Source organism: Mus caroli, chromosome 17 (genome assembly GCF_900094665.2).
Source record: "Mus caroli chromosome 17, CAROLI_EIJ_v1.1, whole genome shotgun sequence".
Lineage (NCBI taxonomy): Eukaryota > Metazoa > Chordata > Mammalia > Rodentia > Muridae > Mus > Mus caroli.
The window spans coordinates 24,126,584-24,150,472 of NC_034586.1; the positions used below are offsets into that span (position 1 = coordinate 24,126,584).

Below are 23,889 nucleotides of genomic sequence, written 5' to 3' on the forward strand. Positions count from 1 at the left end.
CTCTCCCTCGCTCCCTCTCTCCCTCGCTCCCTCTCTCCCTCTCTCCCTCTCTCCCTCGCTCCCTCTCTCCCTCGCTCCTTCTCTTCCTCTCTCCCTAGCTCCTTCTCTTCCTCTCTCCCTCGCTCCCTCGCTCCCTCTCTCCCTCTCTCACTCTCTCCCTCTCTCCCTCGCTCCCTCTTTCTGAGACTGGCTCTCACCATGTAACTCTGGCTGGCCTCGAACTCTCTATACAGACCAGGCTAGCCTTGAATTCACAGAGATCCCCCTGCCACAGCCTCCCAAGTGCTAGGATTTCAGTTGTGCACCACTATGCCTAGCCAGCATGAGACTTTCAAGAACTCAAAGTTAAACTAGGGATGGAGAGATGGCTCAGAGCTTGAGGTCAGTTATTATTACTCCTGCAGAGGACCCAAGTTCTAGTCCCAGCACCCACATCAGATAGCTTACAAACTCCCGTTGCTCCAGCTCCTGGGAGTCTGATGCCTTCTTTTAGCACACATGGACACATACCCACGCACATGTACATAATCAAAAGCAACAAAAATACATCTTTAAAATTGTTGAGTGTCTTTCACAACTAATTCCCATCCCGAGCTCGTGGATATTAGTCTTGGCCTCAGGTGGGCAACTTGAGCCACAGAAAGGCCAGACAGTGGCCCAGGAGTTCCCAGCTTGGTAAGATGGAGCTGGGGTGAGCCTTTTACCGAGCCTGGCACCAGAGCTTCCTCCTCTGTCCCGCTGGCTTCCCACCTCTCTAGCAAGGGGGAATGGGATATGAAGTTGTTGAGCTGCCTGAGCTCAGGTTAGCAAACACCACAAGGGCAAACCCCCAGCCTTCCTAGAGCTGTGATGAAATACCCTGACGAAATGCACCCGATGGGAGGAACTTATTGTAGCTCACAGTTCCAAAGTATAGCCCATCATTTTGGGGAAATCAAGGCGGAAACTTGAAACAAGTAGTCCACAGTCAAGAACAAAGAGAGAATGAATGCAAGCTTGCCTAGTGCTTATTCAATTCAAGACTCAGCCAAGGGAATGGTGTCACCCACGGTGGTCGAGGCCTCCCTTCTATTCTTATGCAGTCAAGACAGTCCTCCTAAGGCCAGACCACTGGCTAGCCTCATCCAAACAGCCTTCACTGAGCCTCTCTTCCCAGGGGAGTCTTCATGATGCCATGTTGACAAAACTATCACACTATGTTCTGGACTTGGGAGGAAGTTTGAGGTTAGGATACTCAGACTCATAGAGGGTGGAGGGAGGGACAGTATGCTTGGAGCACAGGCTTAGATAACCTGCAGGAGGGCCATGAAGACGGGACTCAAGGTAGAGCGCAGGCTTGGCACACAGCAGGCTGAGGGTTCAGTGCATAGAGACCAGAATGACCTTCAGGGGCGCTGCTTGCAGGCCAGAGGCCTCGGCAGTGATAGCAGTCCACCTGAGTCCATCTGGGCCCCCGTGGGACATACTTCCACATAAAGGTTGTCTCCCTGTTTGGGAACTTCGTGTGTGCTTGTGAGTGTGGGCAGAGTCCTTGGAAGCCAGCAGAGGGCCTCAGAGAGTCACAGGTGCAGCGAGGTCACCAAATGGTTTTCCATCTCTTACCAGGAGCTTTTTAAAAGATAATCACATTTTCTTAATCTTTTTAAATCACATTTTAAAAAATGTATTTACCTTTAATCAGCACACAAACTATAGGTTTCTTTGTACATATTCATGAACACTTAGCTTTGGTTGGTCCTCCCCATTGGTGCTCTCTCTCATCCCCTTGCTTCCCATACCGTCTTCTTCCCCATAATCCTCCCTACCCACGTTCACATCTCACACATTCTGTTTCCTTCCCAGTACCCTGGATGCTACTTACAGTGACATCATTTAAGTGCACAACACAAAACTCAGAAGTCAGATTCTGCCTCGAGAGGGAACATAGACGGTGTTTGTCTGTCTGAGCCAGGTTACCTCATGTAATATCTTCTAGTTCCATTTTTTTGTTGTTGTTTTTGTTTTCTTTTCTCTTTTTTCTTTTTCTTTTTTTTTTGAGCCAGGGTTTCTATGTGTAGCCCTGGCTGTCCTGGAACTCACTCTGTAGACCAGGCTGGCCTCGAACTCAGAAATCCACCTGCCACTGCCGCCCGAGTGCTGGGATTAACGTCGTGCACCACCTTCTAGTTCCATTCTTAGTGGCCAAATAAAATCACACGGTGACCAGACGCTAGGCAGCACAGGCTGGGAAAGACGCAGAGTGCAGTGAGGATGTGGAAGGATTTTATAGTCTTAGCATTCAGGAGTGGAACTAAGAGGCAGCAGTGGTGTGGCTGCCTCCTGTCTCCACGATAGATTGATTCTTCATCCCTGCCAGACCCATGGTTTCTCTCTAGGGCTCTTGTGTTCTCCTCTGTGAGTGGGAAGTTGTTGTTAACCGCTTAGAGCTCTTCTTTGGCTTCCTGGGTCTGGAATCTGGGACACTCTTAACTGTTGGGATAAAAAGAATGCTCACCTGGCTAAAGAGAAGCCAGCCCTTTCCTGGAGAAGGGCTCCCAACGCACGGTGCCCACTTTAAAGTTTCTTTTCTCAGCTGAGCAGTGAGGCCGGTGCCTTTAATCCCAGCACTCAGAAGGCAGAGAAAGGCGAATCTCTGTGTGTTTGAGGCCTGTCTGGTCTACAGAGACAGTTTTGAGCCAGACAGACCTTGTCTCAGTAAGACCAAAAAACAAACAAAGTTATTTTCTCAGAAGACAGCGAGATGGAAAAACAGGAAAATATCGTGGTGGTTGTGGCTGGAGATGAGGCCCAGCCGGTTGCTTGGAGACTGTAAGAAGCTTTGGCTGGCATCGTCCATCTCTGACACTGCATAAAAGTGGACGTGGTGCACACCAGCAATTTTAGCATCTGCAGGGTGAGACAGGAGGACCAGGTCAAGGTCATGCTTGGCTTCATACAGAGTTTGAAGACAGCCTGAGATACATGAGTCCCATCTCAGAAAACAAACAAAAACCCAAAAAACAAAAAAGAAAACGAGTTTAGCAATGGTTTACTCCGGTCGCCTTTATAAAGATTAAGGATTAAAGAGAGGGAGTAGTAGTTCACTTCATTGGTGGAGTGTTCACCCAGCATGCACAAGACCCTGGATCCAAATACAGTACGTACTACAGATAACAATAATTAAACAAGCAAAACCGCAACTGTCTTACTAAGCCAATGAAGATGAGCTTGTTTGGGAAATTGGCTACTGTCTCATTACTGATTCCTGGAAAGACCAGATAGCAGCAGCTTGGGGTGACAAGGGAGGTGGCACTTTAGCGTAAGTGACTCCATTTTGTTGTTGTTTAGTCTGATTTGTTGGAGCTGGGTGGGAGAGCCTCGTCCAAAACAGCTGCTTCCTGTGATTGTCGGTGCTGATCATTTATGGCTGATTGTCTGAGGTCCGACTCCAGCAGAGGGAGTGTGGGCTCCATGCAGGAAGACTTGGAGAAAGTTAGCCCTGTGTGTTTGCCTGTGGCCTGCCCCGCAGCCCTTTCTATCCTGCCACCATGGTCTCTGGGCTTTTTCCTTCTACCTTACTCTTCTAAGGTGGATCCTGTGTACTGGAACACCCTCATGTTGGCCCTTATTAAAACCCATCTTTTCATTCATGGTTTTGTTTTGTTCTCTGAACCCACCTCTTTTCTATCATGAGGTCGTTTTATTCTTAGGATTATCCCAGATGGGCCAGCTCTGTTTGGTCACCGTGCACCTTCTCTGAGGCCTCCCATGGGACGCAGTTCCTGCCCTGCCCTCGTGCCTCACTGTGTGCAGCAGGTGCTGCCTCTCTCTTCCACCCTGGGAACCCAGAGCTTCAAGGCACCTGAGAATTTGCCACCACCTCCCCACTTGGCCCTGATGGCCCTCCCCTGTGGGGGTGACACTTGAAATTCTGCTCAGCCCAAACATTTAGAGCCAAAGGGGCAGTAGCACCAGTGTCCTCAGCTTCTGGACCTTGTGTCGCCCCAAATGGAATCAACACCAGTGTCTGGTTACCCTGGGTAATTTTATTTGGGTGGGGGTGGGGAGTTCGAGACAGGGTTTCTCTGTGTAGCCCTGGCTATCCTGGAACTCACTCTGTAGAAATTCGCCTGCCTCTGCCTCCCAAGTGCTGGGATTAAAGGTGTGCACCACCACGCCTGGCTTACCCTGGGTAATCTTATGAGTCCCCAGGATCTAGAATAGTCTAGATCAGCTGTTCTCGCCCTGTGGATCTCCACCCCTTCAGAGGTCAGATATCCAGCATATTAGATACATTACCATTCATAACAGTAGCAAAATTACAGTTATGAAGTAGCAACAGTTTTATGGTTGGGGGTCAGCGCAACATGAGGAACTGTATTCAAGGGTTGCAGCATTAGGAAGGTTGGGAACCACTGCTCTAGAGAGAAAGAAGAAGAGTCAGGTGGGCTAAAAACAGAGGCCCAGGGAGAGACAGCAGTTCAGCCTTGTGTGTGTGTGTGTGTGTGTGTGTGTGTGTGTGTGTGTGTCTGCAGAAACCCTCAGAGGCCAGGAAAGGGAGCTCAACGGAGCTGAAGCTAGAGGAGATTGTGAGTAGAGTAATGGGAACTAAGCTGACCACCGTGTGTGCTCTGCCTAATGGCAGAGCTAGTGCTGCTTTGTTCCCTGGGGTTTTGCTGAGCGGTTACTGGTCTCTGGTTACTTCTCATTCTACCAGTGGGTGATTTGACTGCGTGTGTGTGTGTGGCAGAATGTATGTGGTGGCCACACAGGTCAGAAGAGAGCATCAGATCCCCTGCAGCTGGGATCACAGTTGTAAGCCACCATGTGGATGCCGGGATCTGAACCCGGGTCCTCCACAACAGCAGCCAGCACTCTTAGCCGCTGAGCCATCTCACAGACTTACACTCTGTAGGGAAGAGACAAGTGCTGACTGGACAGGTGAGTCACTGTGAGCAGACCCCAGAAGGCTGAGGAACTCTGGCTAAGGTTGAAGCAGGGAAGAATGCAAGTCCTTGAGGGTGGCTCACTGATGACCTTTGAGAGAAGGCCAGAAGGAGGTGAGACAGGAACTACGGCCTGGGCAGGACCAGCAAGGAGACACATGGTCATGTCGAAGCAGGGGTGACTGTGGCAGCTGAGCAGAAGGAGTGTGCAGAGGGTCCAGCCTGTGCTCTTTACAACAAGCTAAAAGGTGCAGTGGCATAAAAGATCACCAAGCCCTGCCCGTGGGGACCTACAACCGCCTTTCGTCCTGTAGCCATTTTTCTCGGCAGCCAGTGCTTGGTGCCATTTGTATTCTGTTAAGTATGCTGAGAAAGTGTGTTTGTGCTGGATAATATTCCGTGTTTCTGCATGCACTCTGTTTATCTGACCAGCCCTCTCTTGGCATTAGCTCTTTGCTGATGTCTCGACATTGAAACTGTGGAGCCGGCACCTGTGTATTTTCCTGCCCAGGGAATTAAAGTGCCCATCACCGGCTGATATTTCCAGACAGAACTCAAACCTTCCCGTAGTCCCCTGGACAGATATGGGTGGCCACATCACAGCTGTGCAGTTCCTGTGACTCCCCTCTCCCTCACCCGCCCTGCCTCCTTGCTGGCCATCACTCTGTCTCCTCAGGTCATTTTCATGCTTTCCCCCTGGCCAGCTTCTCATCTGCTTCTGACAGGCTGGATCCCCCAGACAGAGGTCATAGCGATAAAGTGAAATCCCGGTTGTCAGTGCTCAGCATCAGTGCTGCCTGCCCGGCTCAGGGCTGGTAGGTGAGAGGAGACAGTGGTGAGGGCACGTCCATAACTTGAAGGCCTCCCTGGTCTTAGTGGATTAGGGAGGAAAGTGATGTCTCTGGACCGGTACCTGCTGACCGTACAGCCTCACAGCAGGGCCAGCCAGTCCTCAGCTCTGGGGTCCCTGGGACACCTCACAGGGAACTGTGAGGCCCAGGCACGCGGCTCTTCCTGTCAGTTGGAGCATGTGTGCTGCACATGCTCACCAGAGTGTGTCGGCGCAGCACGTGGGCAGGGTGTGCTGCAGAGTCCTGAATGGCCACTTGGCTCAGTGGGGTCTCAGAGCAGCCACCAGAAGCACAGCCTGTCAGCCATGCTTGGGCAACTCAGCCTGCATCTTTCTAGGAATAGGCAGGCAGCTGCGTCAAGGACCATGCCAGGTTCTCCTCCTCACACCCTACATGGCCTTGGAGGGGTGTGGGGATACACAGTCTTCAGTTCCGCCCAACTCAGAGCCCTCCTAAGCCCATGCTTTTCCCAGCTTGATGCCCCTCCCACCGCTCACTTCTCTGTACCTGGAGCCATCCCAGCTGCAGTCACATGACCCTTCTCTTTGCATCTGGAGTCCTGTGTGACCTGTGTCCATCAGAGGCTTGATTGAAACCAGCATACTCCAAGCTTGCCCCATAGGGTATTAGTTATTCAGAGAGGCACGGCCATCAGTCACAGTTCAATATTTGTGTCAGTTTCTTGACCAACGTACTTAGCAAATGTTTGTTGACCGAGTAAATGCCAGCAGATGGTAGCCGCTGGCAGGAACCGAGAGGAAGCTGAGCAAGAGCGAGGACATTGGCAGACATCGCTCTGAGGCCCTTTGGGAAGGGCTCTGAGGACGCCTCCAGTATGGCAGCAGAACCTCGTGCTCAGAAGCCCCTGGATGCTGAAGGCCTTTGCTTAGAACCAATGTTAGAAAAATTGTGAACCTTCCCAGAACCCAGGCAGGCCTCCTGCTTAGCACGGCAGCACCTTTAAAGGATTCTTTCCTATAAGGAAGCCAGGTGGTGGGACTTAAACCCAAGATTATAATTAAGGAAATAAGCCAACCATTACAGCACACATCTTTAGACCTAGCACTTAGGAGACAGAGACAGGTGGTGGATCTCTGTGAGTTCAAAGCCAGCCTAGTCTACAGAGTGGGTTCCAGCCCGGCCAGGGCTACATGTGTCAAAAGAGATAAAACAAACACACTCTTTAGCTCTGCGGTGGGTGGGTTTCTATGTGTGCGTGCACAGATACACACACACACACACACGTGTTCACTTGGGTGTGGCAGCCACAGATCATCCCTTGGCTGCCATCTCTCACTGACCTGCATCTTGCCTGCCTGCTGCCTGTGTCTTCGCAGCCTCAGCTCCACACTCCTGCAGTATAAATGTGTGTCGCTGCTCCTGGCTCTCCCACACGGCTTCTGGGAGTTGAACTCAGGTCTCTGTGACTTTGTAACAAGCACTTTTTTTTTTTTAAAAGATTTATTTATTGATTATATGTAAGTACACTGTAGCTGTCTTCAGACACTCCAGAAGAGGGCGCCAGATCTCGTTGCGGATGGTTGTGAGCCACCATGTGGTTGCTGGGATTTGAACTCTGGACCTTCGGAAGAGCAGTCGGGTGCTCTTATCCACTGAGCCATCTCACCAGCCACTTTTAAAGCACTTTTAAAGCTATCTTTCTGGCTTATTTGTATGTGTGTGTGTGTTCGTGTGTGCGAGTACAGTTACATGCCATGACTTCTGGTTCATGTGGAAATCAATTCTCTCCTTCTACCGTATAAGTCCCAGGAGTTGAATTCAGTTCATCAAGCTTGGTGGTAAAGCACCTTTATACACCAAGCCATCTAACTGCATGCCCACCCCTGCCTTGGGAAGGCTGGGTCTCACTATGTAGCTAGCCCAGGCTGGCCTTGAACTCGCAGCAGCCTCAGCTGGAATAGCAGGCATGCACTACACCAGGCTTGGGTTTGTTTTTTTTTTGTGAGCCCAAGTCCTCACATAATCCACGTTTCTTGTTTGTGAAATGACGTTCTAGAACATTCTCCATCTATCTATGGTTGGGGGTGGGGTGGACATTACCCCTCCCATCCCAGAGTCAAGGGCTGCTGAGAGCTGGGCTCCCCACCCCCACCGCTGGCAGCCCACCTGAGGCCCCTCACTTCCTGTTTCCCAGCTCAGGCAAGAGCTCCCTCCCTCTGCTCTCTTTCTCTGGCTGCCAGAGCTTTTATTTTCATTGAGTGCTGCTTCTGGACGCTCAGAGAACTAGAAATACAAGGGCCGTTTTGTCCTGTCTGGTACCTGCTCTTTCTGGTTTTTGGAGATTGACCTCAGGTACCCACTAGGGTGAATCTACCCTGGCCTTAGGTACCCTGAGGACATGGGGTGACCTGGATTGGCAAATGGGAAGCAGCGAGTACTGCAGAGTTGCTGGCCCGGAAAATTGGGTCACTGGGTCAGCACACAGATTACTGATTGACAGGGCAGCTGGGGACCATCATCCAGCGACTTTCTCTTAGGGCCCCTCCACGCTGGTCCCAAGCCACTCATTAGAGGCATCGGACAACCTGTGCCTCAGGGACACTTGTAACCCTCACCCCCCACCTCCACAGTGGGCAGGGAAGGAGTGAAAGCTGGAGAGTGGTGGGGGCAGGAGGTGAGGAAGGCACAGGCTGTCTCAGTAGAGACAGCACTGCTCTTTCGGGACAGTCTCCTTCTGTTTGACTTTGTGCCTCTTCAGAGTATTCAGGGATTGGGCAGGGAGGCCCTGAAGGTCTCCTGTGGTGGACGGGATTGGGGAGTGAGAACTGTGGTGGTCTCGGGGTCCTAGAGCTTGTGCACTTTACAATCAGTGTCCTGGCTCAGCAGAGTCTCCTCAAGACCAAAGGCAGTGACACACACTGCAGTCTCAGTCCCTGCAGGAGGCCTTGCCCTGCATGCCTGCTTCAGTGTCTCTATGCTTCCTGGACCTGACTGCCTGGTTGAGAACTTTGGGACCACGAGTGTCATCCCCAGATTGGGGGAGGGGTGGTGAGCCGGGGTCTGACGGAAGCCTGACCCAGGAGCTGGTAGAGGTAGCTTCTAAAGGGCACCAGATGTGAGTGGCAGGGACATGAGGAAACGGATCCCTTGGCGAGGGCTGCAGGCCAAGGCTGTCCAAGTGCTTATCCATTCACCAAGTGCCTGTTGAACACTCGCTAAGGGGCACAGTGCCAGCAGAGCAGAGGACAGTCCTGGGGTACGGTGGTGCAGCGAGGCCAGGGCGGCAGCAGACCTTGCAGATCTGGAGACAGGACTGAGGTAAGCAGGGTGGGGTAGTGCTAGCCCAGGAAGGCTTCTTGGAAGGAGCACCAGGAGGAGCCCAGGGAGCCGGTGAGCCTCCCAGGAGCCAGCAGCACTCCAGTCCCAGGCTGAGCCTCTGTGGCCTGAGCGTGATGGTGGAGTGAGGGAACAGGGGACAGAGCATGAAGGAAGGGCTAGAGGAAGACTCAGGGACCAGAGCCTGTGATGACCTCAGCTATGATGTGGTGGCTTTGTGGCAGGGGCTCTATGGCAGACTCTTGTGACAGACTGAGCTGAGGGCTTACAGCCACACAGAAGTCAGGCGGTGTGAGGGCTCCTGACTCAGGATGACTAGAGATTCCGGCACTCTGGAGCCTGCCTCTGAGCCAGCTCGCTTCTGCTGAGTTCTTGACCCAGCAGTGCACAGAAGGCACATAGTGCTGTGACTAAGACTTGACCTCGAGCTACCAATTCCTCATCTGTTAAATGGGGACAGTAGCACCCGGTTCTTGGGGTATTTATAAGAAGGGTCAGTGCCCACAGGGTTAGTAAGCCAGGGAGAGTCGGAGCTAAGCCCTAGGGTGGTAGAGAGTGAGAAGGCTCCGATTTGGGGCTTATGAAGGGGGACCTAGCATGCTGACTCCCCCAGCTATCTCCACCCCAGGCAGGGCAGGCCTTCTGTCACCATGAACATAGCCTGCTTAGCCAGCATGGGAACTGAGCCACCAGGCAGAGCACCTGCATTCCCTTAGCTCATCTCCCAGGCAGCAGCAACGGGGTGTCCTGAGAGGAAGCCCTTCCCTGCTCCTCTCTGAGTCTGCAGCCTCCTTCCGCTGTGTGGCAGTCCTCTAGAGGGTCATTGGGTTCAGCTCCTGCTTCTGCCTCTGCCTGCACAATTCCTGCCCGCCCCCACCAGTGAGAGGTGGGTGGGGCTTGCCACTCCCATATCTACCCCTCCCTTTCCTCCCTCCTCTCCCCCAGGGTCTCTTCTTGGGAGGTAAGCCTGGGTCCTAGAGCTGGGACTGTGTGTACTGAACACTCACGAATGCATAAATGTGTGTGTGTGCGTGCGCGTGCGCCCCAAAATCAGAACAGTCCAGGGATTTTGTTGCACATTGCTGGCCTCATGAGTGCTCAGCCAGCAGGAACAGTGAAGGAACTGAACAGACAGGTGGAGGTGACACCTGGCTGCACTGTAAGGGCCACATGCAGGGAGGGGACAGCCCCTTCTAAGCATTTCCAAGCTCTTGTCCCTTTCTGTAAGACTGGGGTGAGGACTGAGGCATTGGTCCTTAATCAGGGTTGAGTGAATGGGGTGCCAGGGGACAGGACAGTAGGGGAGTGGAGATGGAGCCCAGGCACCAGTGGCTTGGTCAGAAAGCATCTGAAATAAATGTGCTGTGTGCCTCTCACCCAGCTCTCCTCATGTAACAGATGGACAAACGTCTTGTCTCTGTGGCTGACAAGGCCAGTACAGACATCGTGTCTTCTTCCTGTCAAAGCTCTTTCTAGGAGCCTCACTCATTTAGTCTCCGTGCCACCTTCTTTGTCTTTCTCAGTCAGCAGGCTAGACCTTACTTACTGTTGAGTTGTGTGTGTGTGCACGTGTCCATGAGTGTGTGTATATGTGCCTGTGTGTGCATGGGTATATGCCCATGAGTGTGTGTGTGTGTGTGTATGTATGTGTTGCACGCATATCCCAGCTAACCCATGAAAATCAGAAGATAGCTTGCAAAGTCATTCCTCTCCCTACACCACGTGGGTCCCCAGGGATCCATCTGGGTCTTCAGGCTTGGCCCAGTGCTCCCACCCCAGCCCCAAGCCAGAGCGTCACAAAGCTCCCCATTCTGCTGGTTGTATCCCAGTACTCACCTGAATGTTATCATCGACATCTCCAACTGACTTCTGGGAAATCAGGACCTGAGAGTTGAAGGCTGAGCGTCCCCTCTACATCACTGTTATTTTTGTGGGGTTTTGTTGTTGCTGTTGTTGTTGTTGTTATTGTTGTTGTTGTTTTTCTGAGACAGGGTTTCTCTGTGTAGCCCTGGCTGTCCTGGAACTCACTCTGTAGACCAGGCTGGCCTCGAACTCAGAAATCCGCCTGCCTCTGCCTCCCGAGTGCTGGGATTAAAGGCGTGCGCCACCACGTTTCATCCTGATTCTAACAATTTGTAGAAAAGACAGCCATGTTAATCAGTTTCCTGCCTGTATTTCTGACCAAAACATTCAAGAGAATACATTAAAGGGAGGAGTTACTTATGTTGCCTCTCTTCAAAGGGTTCATTCCTTTGTGGTGGGGAGACACAGGTCACATCCCGGTGGCTAGGAAGTAGAGGTGGGGCGGGAGTGAGCTGGCTCTCCCCACCCCCTTATTTCATCCAGTTCTGTCCCTGGATTGTTCTTGCCAATGGGTGCCCCATGTCAGTCCACAGCCATTCTCTGAGGCTGTCAGAGCCCTACTGAGTTGCCCCACTCCAGTCGGACCATGGAAGGATAGCCTTGTCTTAGCATATGCCATCATTCAGCGTATAGGTAAGCAACTGTAGACACTGCCTACAAGCGGGGCTTCAGGGGTCCAAGCAAGTGCACTCCTCCTTACCGTGAAGGCCAAACCGGTACAGACCTGGCCAATACTTAAGCTTGCTTCAAATTTGGCTCTAAAATTGTGGTACCAGTCTTCCTCTCACTCTGTGGGGTCAGAGGTAGATGGTCTGCTTGGCTGCCTTTGGGGGATGGTGGCTGTTGCTGCTCAGCTCCTAGGATTAAACCCAGCATCCACAAATGCTTGCCCAGCCTCTCCAGGGGGCCACGTCCCCGAGTGGTAGCCTTTTTACTTAAAACACACATCTCAGGTGTGCTGGTGCACGGCTTTAGTAATGCAGCCCTGGCTGCCTTAGAACTCTCTGTGCAGACAAGGCTAGCCTCCGTGTTGTGAGCACAGGCGAGACACCATGTCCAGCCTCCGTGTTGTGTTGTGAGCACAGGCGAGGCACCATATCCAGCCTCCGTGCTGTGAGCACAGGTGGGGCACCATGTCCAGCTTGCGTAATTCGTCTTTATTAAGAAATTTGTGAGCTTTTAGGGAACTTAGCACTTGGATAAAAGTTGGAAGTATTTTTCTCTGCTTATTGTCTAATTGGTTTGATGGGTTAGGTTTTAAGGCAGTGTCTCAGGTTGCCTAGGCTGGCTTCACACTTGCTCTGTAGTTGGGCTAACCTTGGAACTGGTCCCCTGTGCAGTGCTTGCCCAGACCAGGGGTCCCGAATGCTTGAGAAGCACTCGCTGGCAGCGGGGCTGCAGACAAAGCCGGGGTTCGGGTTTAATCTGCTTGTCCTTAAATTCCCTCTAACTCTGTAGAACTATTATATAATTAAATCTGTTAATCTTTTACCTGTAACCTTGATATCCATAAAGCTGTTATGAGTTTATTGTCAGGCCTACATCTTACTCACAGAAGATGTGTTTTATGTTAACACACGGTTTCTTGTACTTTACGAGGGTTTTTGTTGTATTGATAGGGTTTCCTATAACCCAGGCTGGCCTCAAACTTTCTGTGCAGCTGGGTGTAACCCTGAACGTCTTCTAATTCTTTAAAAAAAAAAAAAAAGATGTATTTATTTTATGTATATGAGTACACTGTAACTGTACAGATGGTTGTGAACCATCATGTGGTTGCTGGGAATTGACCTCAGGACCTCTGCTCACTCTGGCCCCACTTGCTCAGGCGCAAAGATTTATTTATTATTATATGTAAGTTCATTGTAGCTGTCTTCAGACACACCAGAAGAAGGCATCAGATTTCATTACAGATGGTTGTGAACCACCATGTGGTTGCTGAGATTTGAACTCAGGACCTTTGGAAGAGCAGTCAGTGCTCTTAACCGCTGAGCCTTCTCTCCAGCCCCAACCCTGACTTTCTTACCCTGTGCCTCTACCTCCTGAGTGCTAGGCTTACACATGTGCACCACCACCCCTGGCTAATGGGTGCTGAGGATCAAACCCATAGAGGCTTGGCTACACTAGAGAGGCAAGCACACTCCCCACTGAGCTACATCCCCTGCCTGGTATACAGGACTGCAGCCTTTGTGCTTTGTCTTGGGGTAGATGGGGGACCAGCTTCTATGTCAGCACATCCTCGGTTGTTCTCACAGCCTGCTCCCAGACTTCATCTTCTCTCTTGATTTGAGGCAGGGCTTTGTCTGTGTGTGTGTCTGTCTGTGTGTGTGTGTCTATCTGTGTGTGTCTCTTGTGATGAGCTGCTCACACCCTTCCTGTGACCATCACTTAGCCGGAATCTTCCAGATCCACACATCCCTGGCTTCTAGCTCTCTACCATATAGGCCTCAGGGCTGCAAGTCCAGCTGCCCAGAGCACAGCCTTGGAGAGGCCACTTTGCGGTCCAGGACTCAGCATGACCAGATGGAGTGCAGTGTGAGCAGGGAGGATGTGGAGCACAGAGGCGCTTCCCTGGGCAGCACTAGTGTTAAACGTGCTTGTGCTTCACAGCTACAGGGGTTAGAAATACAACCCTCAGGGGTGCACACCTTTAATCCCATGTTTAACAGACGGAGGCAGATGGATCTTTTTAATTTCTAGGCCAGCCTGGTTGACACCCTGGGCTACATAAAGAGATCTTATTTCACAAAACAAACAAAAATAAATAAATCTCATACATGTACACTCGAAAGAGTGCGCACACATACAGTCAGTCTCTCTCTCTCTCTCTCTCTCTCTCTCTCTCTCTCTCTCTCTCTCTCTCTCCAAACCTAGCCATTGAGGAGAGCCAGGTTCCATGGGGCCTTGGTGATCAGATAGATTCAGGTCCTGAATGAAGCTGGCCTTCCTGGGCAAAGGGTGTTCCTGTTTGCATGGGACGCCTTTGAGCTGCCTGTGGGACGTGCATAAGGAGGGGACCACGCTGGAGCTCAGGCTCTGAACAGGGCTCCCCTGAGCTTTGAGAAGCTGAAGCTGCACTCTTGCTATTCTCTGCTGGGTGAGCCCTCCATGGCCCTCCCCCACCCCACCCCACTTCTGAGAACAGGATTTATGGGCAGTTTTTTATTTGATGAACCTTGGAGTAGCATCAGGTTACTGCTGCTGAGATGAGACATGGTGACCAGATGCAACCTGCGGAGGAAAGGGTTTATTCAGCTAATATTTCCATATCCTGCTCATCAAAGGAAGTCAGGGCAGGAACCTGGAGGCAGGAGCTGATGTAGAGGCCATGGAGGGTGCTCAGCCTGCTTTCTTATAGAACCCAGGACCAGCCCAGGGATGGCACCACCTACCAGGGGCTGAGCCCTCCCCCATCAATCATTAATTAAGAAAATGCCCTTCAGCTGGATCTTATGGAGGCATTTTCTCAATTGAGGTGCCCTCTTTTCAGACTCCAGACTGTGTCAAGTTGACATAAAACTAGGCAGTGCCCAGCTCCCCCTAGAACTATCCCGGGAGAACACGCTGGCTCTGCAGTCTGTGGCAGCCAGCACAGTGGGAGCGCCGAGCTGTTCTCTACCCTCCTACCTCAGGCAGGACAGACCACTCCTCAGAACAGTGGTTCTGGACAGCTGCGTCCTTAGCCATGGGCTGGGTGGGGGGTGGGCTGCCTTGAGTACCAGGCCCCCTGGTGATAGCTCACACCAGTGTTCCAGCACCGAGAGCAGAGGGACAGGAGGTTAAGGTCATCTTTGGCCGCATGGCCAATTCAGTCCATCCTGGGCTTTATAAAGCTCTGTCTCCAGAAACCAGAAAGCTCTGCAGGCACTGAGTGGGGCACAGGAGCAGCACTGCTGTGTGACAGTGGCCCTGCAGGGTGCCTGTGCCCACTTCTTCCTTGACCATCTCTGTCTCTCCCTGCCCAGGCAGTCCATCTGCGCTCAGACCCAGATGGTGGCAGAGCTATGACCAGGCCTGCAGGCGCCACGCCAAGTGGGGGTCAGTCATGGAACAGCCACAGGAGGAGACCCCTGAGGCCCGGGAAGAGGAGAAAGAGGAAGTGGCCATGGGTGACGGAGCCCCGGAGCTCAATGGGGGACCAGAGCACACACTTCCTTCCAGCAGCTGTGCAGGTATGGAGGGGGCTGAGCCGGGCAGTGGGGGTTCAGGTTTCTGTGAACAACGTGGGGTGCCAAGAAGTAGAGTGACTGGTGCTAGGGCCCGGGGCCATGCCGGTCACCAGCCAGTGAGCCAAGGGGCCCTGGGAAATCACATACAGGAATGTAGGTGAGCTGGACGTAGGCTTTTCTGGGAGGTGGGAAGGTGTTGGTCCCTTATGCTACCCCTGCCCATCAGATGTCTCTGGCCCCACATGTGCACCTGCCCAGGCAGTGTTTGGTAACAAACAAGCTTTGGTGCTAGGGTGTGAACCCGGAGCCTGTGCATGAGATAGCCTTGTGTGGATAGACACCACCCCTGGGATGCACCCATAGTCCAAGCTGCACCAGGAACTGTGGGGCGTGCCTGCAGGTGTCATGGACCACCAGACCCGGGAGACCTGGTACTAATCCGGTGCTCCGCCATGTTTGAGCAGAAATGCCAAGTGGTCTGAGTAAGTGCCTGTGCAGTGGACTGCTTTTGAGCATCAGGGTTCAGCTGGCTCCTCCCACTTGCCGGATCACTTCATTTAGCCTTCGTTGGTGGCAATGGTGACCTTCTCTGGAAGCCAGCATGGCCCTGTCATCTCATCCTGCCTGCACACAGGGCCCCTCAGGCCCCTCGATTTCCCTCCCCAGCCTCGCCTCCTCTGGCTGTCTTGGGCCAGTGCATCCTGGTGATCCTGGATCAGCCCTCAGCCCAGGGATGGGTGTGGCTCGCTGCTGGTTGCAGTTGGATAGGCCACTCCAGGGGTACCCAAGGTCACAGGGCTGTCGGGTAGGATAAGCCTTTGCCTGGGCCTCAATCAAGAAGTGGCCAAATCCTTGAACCATGTCACCTGAAACCTACAAAGCAAGGCCTTTCCTCTTTAGCACTCAGAGGGTGGGGTGGAAGGACCAGTGTCAATCTACCCACATCCTCAGAGTGACCTGAGAGTCCTGAGTAGCCCATGTTTTTGTGTGGCTGTGGTGTGATGGTCCTGCAGAGAGAGGGTAGCTTCCAGGAACCAGAATGCCCTCAGCGCTGTCACAGCTGCTTTTATACAACAAGGGACCAGAAGCATGGCAGTGTGTGCTGTTAATCCCAGCACTCAGGAGGCAGAGGCAGGATGATCCCGGAGAGTTCAAGGCCAGCCTGGTCTGTATAGCCTGGACCTTGCTGAGACAGAAAGGGAGAGGGAGGGAGGAGGAAAGAGGAGAGAGGGAAGAGGGGGGAGGGGAAGGGGGTTGGCAATGTGCCAGGTGTCATGAAGATGCTGAGGACAAGTGAACAGGGAGGAGAAAGGCACGAGGTCTGGCCTGGCCGCCTGTCCTGACAACCTTGTCCCCATATCTGGGTCTGGGCAGGAAGCATCTTATGCTGGGTTTCACACACACCTCACACAAGTGATTTCCCACCACAAGCCATTACAGAGGTTGTAATGTTCACGTGCCGGCCAAAGTGCAGTGGCCGGGGCAGAGTCAGTTGAGGACAGAAAGAGGTGTGGTGGGAACATCTAGGGCAGTGTAGAATGTGGGACTCCGAGGGCACCATGTCTAGTCCTGCTTTTTTGATAAATGGATACATTAGAGGTGGCTTGGCTGGACTGGTAACAGCTGTCAAAACCACTGGCCTAGGAGACCAGCCCTCGCAGGGAAGCTAGAGCAATCGAGGTGGCGAATAGCCAGAAAACAGTGCTCCCAGTGTGCGCAGTGAGCAGAGACTACTCAGGATGTCAGTTTGTCAGGTGGGTGGGAGACTATTGGCCTGATGTGGAGCCTCTAGGTGGCAGTGGTGACAGGATGGTGCAGGTTTGTGTCCCTTTTGCCCTCAGATCTGCTCTGAGAACGTGTCCCCTGTGCCTGTTGGGTCAATGAGTGCAGAGGTGATCTACTTACCACTGCGTGGCTCATAGAAACAGAGAAGGGGTGTCACCCTCTGTGGGAAGTCCCTCAGGCAAGCCCTGCCATGGCCTCAGGGGGCACTCTCTGTCATTAGAAAGGGTGACGGAATGACTCAGTGATAGAGGTGCTTTTAAAGGATAAGGTGGAGATGGCTCAGTGGGTAGACACTCTTGCTGCACAAGCCCAGAGACCTGAGTGTGATCCTGGAACCTACATAAAGGTTGCGGAGAGGACCAGTTGTACAGTTAGTTGTCCCTCAGCCTCCACATGTACCGTGTCACAACGTCCCTGTCACACAGATCACATACATGTGCCGTGTCACAACATCCCATCATACAGATCACATACACCACTAATAAATAATAAAGATGTTTTTGTTTTGGGTTTTTTGGTTTTTTGAGACCAGGCCTCTCCTGGCTGACTTGGAATACACTATTTAGACCAGGCTTGTCCCAAACTCACAGAGATCCACCTGCCTCTGCCTCTGGAGTGCTGGGATTAAAGACATGCACCACCGTGTTGAAAGGTTTTTGTTGTTGTTGTTGTTTGGTTTGGTTTTTTAAGAATAGAGTAAAGGGGGCTGGAGAGAGAGATGGCTCAGTGGTTAAGAGCACCAACTGCTCTTCCAAAGGTCCTGAGTTCAAATCCCAGCAACTACATGGTGGCTCACAACCATCTGTAATGAGATCTGATGCCCTCTTCTGGTGCATCTGAAGACAGCTACAGTGTACTTAGATATAATAATGAATAAATCTAAAAAATAAAAGAATAGGGTGGAGCCAAGCATGGTGGCTCACGCCTGTCATCCAAGCACTTGGGAGCTGAAGCAGGAGAATCACAGGTTCTAGGCCAGCCTGTTTGAACAAAAAGCCCAACACCCTTATGTATAATAAATGTTAGACAGTGCAAACCAGAGGACTACAGGAGTTGATTTAGAGTCCTGAGGGGTGAGGCGTGTCCATTATAAGACACAGCCTGCACTGTACGTCTTTCTCAGCAACCATGTGTGACTTTCATAACTTAAAAGCTCTTGTTCTGTTTTGTCCCAAAGTTGAAATGAGATAAACTGACATGATGATGTTCTCTCTGATCCCAGCACTTGGGAGGCAGAAGCAGACGGAGAGCCCTTGAGCTCAAGGCCAGCCTGCTCTACATAGTGAGATCCTGTCAGGACACAGAGACCACCCACAGCAAAACAGGGACCCTCACAACTGCCTCAGGCCCCTGACTCAGTCTCCTCACCTGAGCCCTCCACAGCTCTCAGTAGTAACCCCTGCCCTGTGCCCATGAGTTTGGGGCTTTTTTTGGGGGGGATCCCAAAGGAACCCTGAGACAGTAGGAAGGCTGCAGGGCTCCAACCCCTCCATGTGGGTCCACGCTAAACTTCCCTGCCACCCTTGTGTCCCTGGGAGGTTTGTTGATCAGGAAAGCCGTCCTCACCACCATCTTTAACCCCATCAACCACAGTTCTCCCGCCTGTTATGCAGGGGCACAGTGCCCGACTTGGAGGGTTATTTCGAGGCTTTGCATGAATGAAGGGATGGGCAGTGCCCAGTAGAGTTCTGGGACACAGGCAGTGCCAATGCACCCTCTGCTGCAGGTCCCAGCCCTAAGCACAACCAGCAAGTGACCTTGCACAAAATGAAACGAGCCAGGCTTGGTGGCATTTGGGAGGCAGAGGCAGGCGCAGCACCGTGAGTTCACAACTAATCCAGGCTACTTAATTAGACCATCTCAGACCCAAACAATCCAAAAGACCCCTGGCTAGTAGGTGGGGACTGGCAAAAGCCACCTCTTCTCCTGTTCCTCCCGGTAAATGAAGACCCTTGGGAGGTGTCTCAGGCCCCTGGCAGGGATTCTGGGACCAGCTGCAGGTGTATCAGGTGAACAGAGGTACCTCCTAAGAGCAGCAGGGGGGAGTGAGAGGAGTGTTAGCTCCATTGATGTGTCAGGATACCTCATACAGACAGCCTTAAACAGAAAGGCTTTATTCAGGAAGACAATGTTGAAGGTTCCAGCCCAGCCAGCCAACCCTACTACTTTGGGGTTTATGGTGAGTCATACATTGTAAAGAAGAGACAGGGTTCAATGTGCCTCTCTAAGGCTCACCTCCAGTGACCACTGTAGCGGGAGCCTCCCGTTAGCACCACAAGCTTTGAACATTTGTGCCTTTAGGCCACATTCAGAATCTATGCTATAACCAGGCATGTGACTATACGCCTATAGTCCCAGCTCCCAGGAGGCTGAGTTACAGGCCAGCCTGGGCTCCAGAAATGAGACTGTGAATCAAGGGAAGAAGAGGCTGAGGATGGGGCTCAGTTGGTAGAGTGTTAACCTGCCATGCTGCAGGTGTGGCCCCAGCAGTGGGGAGGCTAAGGAGGCAGAAACAGAGCTTCAAGGCCATTACGGAAATGACTGCACACATACATGAGGACCTGCACTCAGAATCTTAGCACTCACAGAAAGAGCTAGGCCTGGGCCAGTGAGGTGGCTCAGAGAGCGAAGGCGCTTGCTGCCAAACTTGGCTACCTGGGTTTGATCCTGGGACCGACACAGTCAAGCTTCTCAAAGTTGTCCTCCAGCCCCTACATGTGCACATGCAAAATACATAAACTTAAATGCAGTTTTAAACATTAGAATCAGGGGCCGAGGGGGCTGGAGAGATGGCTCAGTGGGTAAGAGCACCCGACTGCTCTTCCGAAGGTCCAGAGTTCAAATCCCAGCAACCACATGGTGGCTCACAACTGTCTGTAACTGCAGTTTCAGGTAATCTGGTGCCCTCTTCTGGCCTCCATGGGCACTGCATGCACATGGTACACAGATACATGTTCAGAGAGGGAGGGAGGGAGGGAGGGAGGGAGGGAGGGAGAGAGGGAGGGAGAGAGAGAGACAGAGAGAGAGAGAGAACCTAGACACATGTATATAAAGAAAAAAAAGAAAGTAAAAACTTTGGAATTAGAACTAAATCCAGAGTGTTCATGTGACCTGTGACCCCAGTGCTGGGGTTAGGAGGCAGGAGACCCCTAGGCTCACTGCTCAGTCAGCCAGGCCAGGCAGAGAGCTCCTGGTTTGGTGGGAAACCATGACTCAAAAAATACAGTGGAAGTCATGTGTGGTGTCCATCACCTTAAATCCCAGCACTCAGGAGGCAGAGGCAGAAGGATCTCTGAGTTTGAGGCCAGTGTGGTCTATAAATCTAGTTCCAGGACAACCAGGACTATACAGAGAAACTGTGTCTCAAAAAGAAAATAGGGCTGGAGAGATGGCTCAGTGGTTAAGAGCACTGACTGCTCTTCCAGAGGTCCTGAGTTCAATTCCTAGCAACCACATGGTGGCTCACAACCATCTGTAATGGGATCAGACGCCCTCTTCTGGTGTATCTGAAGAGAGCAATGGTGTAGTCATATACAGAAAATAAATAAATATTAAAAAAAAAAACAAAAGAAAAAAAGACAACAGTGAGGAGTGATAGACACACACACACATACACACATACACACGCATGCATGTTCAAGGCTGACCTCAGTCACATAGTAAGTTCAAAACTAGCCTGGGTCACAAGAGCTATTGTCTCAAAAAAAAAAAAAAGTCAAGAGCAAATGCAGGAAGGGAAAATAGTGCCCACAGAGCAGACCCAGCCTTTTGCACCCTCACCCCGAAGAGCTTGGGGCAGTGTTCTGTGTGAAGAAGGGTCTTATAGAATCCCAACTTCCACTTGTGCAGTCACCGATCTGCCACTGATCAGGATGTAACAGAGAAGGCCCAAGACCATCACCTCCAGGAGCTGTGCCTGCAGTGGGGTCATTCTCCTGGGTGTGATATTGTGGTGGTATGAGGACAAATCTTCAAGCCAGTGGCCAGCCAGGAAGAAGCAGAGACATTGCTTTTAGAAAAGCCACCCAGACACTATTTCTATCCGCTCAGCACACATACTCAGATGACGCCATCCCCGTCCCCACTGGTCCTGCTTCTCTAGCCTTGTGTGTCAAGTTACATGGGGCTGTGAGCCCTCATCCAGGCTGAGGCATTCCACCACTCACTGGTGAGCTGGGCCTGCTTCTCTGTGGTAGTAATTCCCCTGGCCTACCTCGGGTAGTCAGTAGGATCTGGTTATCTTGGCTATTCACAGGGTTCTAGAGGTGTACAGACACCCCACCCCATCCCCAAGACAGAGAACACTCCAGGACAGCCATGGATGTGGGGAGATGAGAGGCTGTACCAGGTTCCTCCTGGCCCTGCCTGCACAGGAGGGGCTTGCTGTGGAAAGCTCAGACCCAGGGAGCTGGGGAGCTTGCTATGAGCTTGGTACCCACGACTTCTTAGCCTTGGGCATCAGTTTGCTGACATGAGAACGCACAGACCCCACCCCAGTCACATGGTGAAACTACCAGGAAGTCCAAAGCTGCTTACACTCCAGGAGGGCCTGCCAGAGAAAATGAGGGGATCAGCTCTCCTCAGCTGGGGCCAGAGGACATTTATAACTTTGGAATAGCAGTCGTTGTGAAGTAGGGTACCAGGTCACTTATGACCTTATGTAACACACGCAAACCTTAGCATCTGGGATGGCTATAGCTGCCATGGTCTCCTGCTGCGAGAGTTCCCCTGCCGTGGCCAGTGGTACAGGCTGGGAGTGCTGGTCTGCGCTGATCACGATCACGTGGCTGTGGTCTCTCTCCTGCTTGAGTGTCTCTCACTGGTCTGGGGAGTTGGTGCCTGTCTCTGAGGAAGTGAGTCTGCAGCCCCAGGAGCGAGCCCAGACTGTAAGTAAGGCCAGCAAACGGAAGTGGATGGGTAGTACTGTGGAGCAGTCTCATCCCCTGTCTCCTCCCTAAATCTCAAAGTAGACTCAGAAGAGGCTCGCTGGCGTCTAGACAGTTGTGTGACAGCAGGTCCATCCCTGTGACCCTGCAGCCACAGCCTCCCACTGTCCTTGCCAGCCTTGAAACCTCAGCCCAAACCTCTGTGTACGCAATAGGCCAGGGCAAGTTGGTGCTGCACCTGAGCAGGGCTTCTGAGAGAGCCCTGACAGCACCCCTGGGGTCCACAGAGACTTGAACTCCTGGGATGGGAGCCAGCTGGGCGGAGCTCCGCACCCCCACAGCTCCCAACAGACACACTCCACCCCACCATCATCCGGGACCCACTGAAGATGCTGTTTACCCAAAGCCCACCAGGCCCCCTCCTCTCCCAGTCAGGGAGGCTGTGAGCGGCAGCTGCTCACCTGCCTGCCTAGCGGGGCTGCCCCGACCCTGTGTTCCTGGAGAGGAGGCTGGGCCCTTGAAGCTTTTCCCCAGTCACACAGCCCATGGCTGCTGAGCTCTTCAGCTGAGCTCTAGGCTGCAGCTCTTCCTTCCCCCACCTGGCTCGTAGGCCTGGTAGCTGATTGTTTAACTGCCCCTCTGTCCTGTCTTCACAGACCTCTCCCAGAATTCCTCCCCTTCCTCCCTGCTGGACCAGCTGCAGATGGGCTGTGATGGGGCCTCAGGCGGCAGCCTCAACATGGAATGTCGGGTGTGCGGGGACAAGGCCTCGGGCTTCCACTACGGGGTCCACGCGTGCGAGGGGTGCAAGGTACAGATGGACTGAGGGGCATGGGGGTTTGTCTGCTTCAGGTAGGACCCCGAAAATAGCTCCAGCAAAACTCTTTGGTTCCTTAGAGGCCTCAGCTCTGGGTCATCCAAGGGAAGAAAAGACAGGTGTCCAAATGGACACCTGCCTGCTGACCCAGCTATCCACTAGGACACTGTGGATAGCCAGCTCTGGTGCCTGGACTCCAGCAGGCAGGCAGGGAAAGAGTAAGCCTTGGGCTGAGTGTCCATTGAAGTCAGTTTCCAGGGCCTTAGGTCTTAAGAGGATCTTTGACAAGAGAGTGATGTTTTTAGGTTGTTCTAACGACACACCATCAGAATTTCACAAAGTGCCATCTGAAAGGATGGCGAGAGGTGGCTCAGTGCTGAAGAGCACTTGCTGCTCGTCCAGAGGATCCGAGTTTGATTTCCAGCAACCATGTCTGGTGGTTCAATATCCTATTACCCCAGATCCAGTCCTCTCTGGCCTGCAGTCACCCACACTCAACATGCATGCACGTGCCCACACACAGGTACACATGCGCCCACATGCAGGCACACATGCATTAAAGTATATCTTTCAAATCGCCATATGGGGTTGGGAATGTGCTTGCCTCCCTGGGAGAAGCCCTTGGTTTGAGCGACATCACCACAAAAACTGGGTGTGGTGCTGTACACGGTAATCTTAGTGATTGGGAGGTAAAGGCAAGAAGATCAGCTCAAAGTTGGGCTGGAAAGATGGCTCAGTGGATAGAGCTGCCGGCCCCAAGCCTGGTGACCCGAGTTCCGTTTCCAAGAACCAACATGGAAAGAGGGAACCAATTCTTGTCTGCTGGCCTTCACATGCATAGCCCCCCGCACCCCAACCCCCCCCACCCCAAATAAATAAATAGATGTTAAATAAACCAAGTTCTTATGAAAACAGAAGGGTTATAATTATAAATTATTACTAGTTTTGTTTGTTTTGTTGAAACAGGGTTTTACTGTTTAGCCCTGGCCATCCTGGGACTCACTATGTAAACCAGGTGGCCTTAAACTCACAAAGATCCTCTGTCTCACAAGAGCTGGGATTAAGGCCATGGACCAATATACCTAGCCCTTAAAATTTTTTTGGGTCCTGGAGAGATGGCTCAGCGGTTAAGATCACTGAGTGCTTTCCAGAGGTTCTGAGTTCAATTCCCAGCAATCACATGGTGGCTCACAACCATCTGTGCTGGGATCCGGTGCCCTCTTCTGGTGTGTGTCTGAAGACAATGACGGTGTGCTCACATAAATAAAATAATTTTTTTTTTAGATTTATTTATTTATT

The 23,889-nt window shown here is 52.2% G+C and overlaps 1 protein-coding gene across 2 annotated transcripts in view; it reads left to right on the forward strand.

Annotated features, from left to right (window-relative positions):
• Ppard (peroxisome proliferator activated receptor delta) overlaps nt 1–23,889 on the forward strand; it is a 69,048-nt gene that overhangs the window by 40,353 nt on the left and 4,806 nt on the right. The window contains exons 1-3 of one of the 2 annotated variants that reach the window (XM_021186227.2): nt 8,805–9,055; nt 14,899–15,105; nt 22,430–22,584. In XM_021186227.2, coding sequence (XP_021041886.1) covers nt 14,979–15,105; nt 22,430–22,584 — 282 coding nt within the window. In that variant the 5' untranslated portion in view covers nt 8,805–9,055; nt 14,899–14,978. Of the gene's footprint in view, nt 1–8,804; nt 9,056–14,898; nt 15,106–22,429; nt 22,585–23,889 lie in introns of those variants that run through there. The other variant, XM_021186228.2, reaches the window with a different exon arrangement.